General features: G+C 40.9%; 1 protein-coding gene across 1 annotated transcript; it reads left to right on the forward strand.

Moving 5' to 3' along the window:
- The first annotated feature begins 276 nt into the window (after positions 1 to 276).
- LOC122083915 (serine/threonine-protein kinase-like protein CCR4) lies at positions 277 to 3,336 on the forward strand. Its single transcript, XM_042651851.1, has 2 exons — positions 277 to 346; positions 463 to 3,336. Exon 2 carries the CDS (start codon positions 626 to 628, stop codon positions 3,104 to 3,106), a length of 2,481 nt encoding a protein of 826 aa, XP_042507785.1. The 5' UTR covers positions 277 to 346; positions 463 to 625; the 3' UTR covers positions 3,107 to 3,336.
- Positions 3,337 to 3,668: the final 332 nt, after the last annotated feature.

The raw sequence follows: 3,668 nt of genomic DNA on the forward strand, positions 1-3,668 counted from the left end.
TTTTCATGCTTTGACTCTTGTGATTTTCTCTGTTTTAACCAATATTGGATAGACACGTTTAAAAAATCTGCAGTCTCTACGCAAGCCCTACATGCCATGAGCCAAGCATGCATCTTGCCCTGGTTAAGGGGGAAGGTACTTGCTAGATTGCAGAAGTCAAATTGCTTCCTACCCAGTACTACTTCAGGACACTTAAAAGAGAATTCCCTTTTTTATTTATTTATTTATTTATTTTTTCTCTTAACAAGAAAGAGAATTTTTGGAGCCAATAAAGTAATTCCCCAGCAGATAAGCAACATAAAGCGACAAATCCATCACCTTCCAAATTAGTATGGAAGAAAATTTGGTAATGTATACATTGACGCTCTCCTTCTTTAACAGTTCGAGCTTGTAGGTGAAATGATAACGAATATTTTAACTACCCATAAGTTGTTTTGTTGCTGCTTTATTATGTATCATAAGATAAAGGCATCACAAATCCAAGAGTTGCAGGAGGGCTTAAGTGCTAAGAACTCATGGATGTAAAGATAAGAACTAAAGGTGGAAGAAAGTCATCCAGAAAGGTACCTACTTCAATTTATCTTTCAATTCATGATTCCAAGCTCTTCTAAAGCATAAAAAAACTATGAATCTGAAAAAACAATCAGAACCATCTCACAGCATCTTTCCCTTTCTTCTCTTCCATTCTTACAACAATGAAATTAAGGGCTTATTTCTTCCCAAGTCTTCTCATATGAGAGATCCTCAAATTTCATTTTCTCTTTTCTTTCTGGTTATCCTCTTCTTGGCTTCTGCTCTTCAATGTTCTTCATCTCTCTCTAGTGTTGCAATCACTGAGATCTCAAATCAAACACTAATATGTGCATTGCCTGGACAAACATCGCTCAACTGTACTAGCTTCCCGGTTGGACTTCAGAGTCCAATTCCATATATAAATACTTCAGTTTCTGCGATTTCCGCGATCACCGCCGGCGACAACTTCCTATGTTACCTGAGTTACCCATCTCTGAATTCTGTTACTACTGTTGGTTGCTGGAGTTTCACTGAAAATGGTACTGATCTGACAAGCCAGGGGATCTATCAAGGAGCTATGCTTAATGATTTTGATGCTAGGAACTCTCATATCTGTGGGATTGTGAATGGATCAAACAGTCTATTATGTTGGAAATGGCCTGGATTCAGTTTTCCTAATGTGCAAAACCTTATGGAGATCGCAGTAGGAGAGGATTTCGTTTGCGGAATACTAGCAACAGGGCAAATTAAGTGTTTTGGAAGCAATACAAGCATCGTCGTCGGCAAGGAACCAGCAGGGAATTATAGTTTTATCGCCGCCGGAGTTCAGCAAGCTTGTGCTATTTCAATAGATGGCACCACCATCAACTGCTGGGGGAAAGCCCCAGTGATGAGCCTTAATGGAAGCTTCAATTCCTTGGCCTTAGGTAACAACAGTGGCTGTGCTCTTCGCGCGAATTATACTGTTTTTTGTTGGGGAGAGGACGATTTCGAGCTGCCGGAAAGCCTAGATGGGGTTAGTTTTCTATCAATTACAGGGAAGAGACATGTTTTTTGTGGTGTGACAGTGCAGAATTATTCATTAATCTGTTGGAGTGGTGAGAATTTGGGGTCTACTTCATTGATTTTCCAGACCGTAATGCCAGGACCTTGTCAAACACATTGTCAATGTGGAATGTTGCCTGACTATGGGCAATTTTGCAGCCAAGGATATATTTGCCTACCATGTAGGAGGTCCCATCATCACTGGCCTATGGTATATCCACCGGCAGCGCTGCCGGATAAGCCAGAAACCCTTCCGCTGATTCCAGTGGTCACTGGTACTGATATCAGTAAGGATGCCGGGATAGCCTACCTCACCGTCGGCTGTATAGGCACGGCGGCTTTTCTGTTTGTGTTATGCTTCATTTTCTATCAAAAATGGAAGAGAAAGGTACAAAGGGTTCATCATTCAGGACAATTGACTACAACTGTTCAACATGGTTCATCTCCAATGTACTCTCTTAAAGAAAAAGAGCCAGCTTCCTCAATTAGAGGGTCTAGCCTTGGGCCTTCAAAGCTAGATCAAAGGTTAAGTCAAATGATTAACACAGGCAGTGGTAAACTAGAGGTATTTTCTCTTGAAGAACTCAGGCAAGTCACTGATAATTTCTCTCAAGGCCATAGGATTGGCTGTGGAAGTTTTGGCTCAGTGTATCGGGCGACACTCGAAGACGGGCGAGATGTAGCAATTAAGCGAGCAGAGGTAATGGTTTCGACTTCTCCATTATACGCCGGCGGGGTTAAGAAACAAGATGACAAGGATCATGCATTCTTATCTGAGCTTGCAAATCTCTCTCGCCTCAATCACAAGAACCTTGTGCAGCTTTATGGCTATTGTGATGAGGCGAATGAGCGTGTGCTTGTTTATGAGTTCATGGTAAATGGGACTCTCCATGACCACCTCCATACTTTCACCGAGTCGCCCATAAGGTCATGGGCGACTCGGATTAAAGTTGCCCTAGACGCAGCTAGGGGAATTGAGTATCTCCACACTTATGCCGTCCCACAAATCATACATCGTGACATTAAGTCCTCCAACATTTTACTCAATGTCCAATGGATTGCAAAGGTATCAGATTTTGGTCTCTCATTGATGGGTCCAGACAACGAAGAGGCACATATATCCCTCCGTGCTGCCGGAACTGTGGGATATATGGATCCTTCCTACTATAAATATCAACAATTGTGTACTAAGAGTGATGTGTATAGCTTTGGTGTTGTGTTACTAGAATTGTTATCAGGTCTTAAAGCCATACACCGCAATGAAGAGACAGGGCTACCAAGGAATGTGGTACACTACATGGTGCCATACATTGTTAGAGATGAGATACATCGGGTACTTGATCCGAAATTGCCACCGCCAACACCATGTGAGATCGAGGCAGTAGTATACGTCGGTTATCTTGCAGCTGATTGTGTGGTGTCCGACGGGCAAGATCGTCCATCGATGACTGAGATTGTAGATAGCCTTGAAAGAGCATTGGCTGCATGTCTAGAAAATCCTTTTCTCTCTCGCTCAACAACTGGTTCATCCATCAAAGATATATTGTAAGTAAAAGTGTTAAACGATTCGATTTCGATGTGAAACTCATTCACACTTGTGCCTAATTCTTCTTTTGGAGGAAAGAGTGAAATATACGGAAGGTGAGCAAGACCCACCAAGCCATTTTTGTCCATTATCTTTATTTTATTTTATTTTCTCTCCTCATTGGTTGTATGTTTATGTAATTGAACTCCACCTACCACAGAAAGGAAAAATGTGTCACAGATGCTTGACGACTATTTTGCTGAGATGTTTGGATTAGTTAAATCTTTATTTTTTTTCCTTCTTCTTGTTTTCCAAGTCAAAAAGCTGGTTTGAAATGGAAAATTTAGGGTAAATGAAAACAAAAGAATATACCAAACTTTTAGGGGGAGGTCTCCATTTACTCACAAGGTTTGACTTTTTTTCATAGCGTGGTCCTTACCAAATATATCGAGTCACCAACCACATAACCTAAATATCCCATTCTCAATTTCTGATATATTGAAATCACCAACCACAAAACCTAAGATTAGTAAGCCCTCTTTGATAAATATCCCATTCTCGATTCTTGGTAGGATTGATTTATATA

This window comes from Macadamia integrifolia, chromosome 7 (genome assembly GCF_013358625.1).
Source record: "Macadamia integrifolia cultivar HAES 741 chromosome 7, SCU_Mint_v3, whole genome shotgun sequence".
NCBI classification, from domain to species: domain Eukaryota; kingdom Viridiplantae; phylum Streptophyta; class Magnoliopsida; order Proteales; family Proteaceae; genus Macadamia; species Macadamia integrifolia.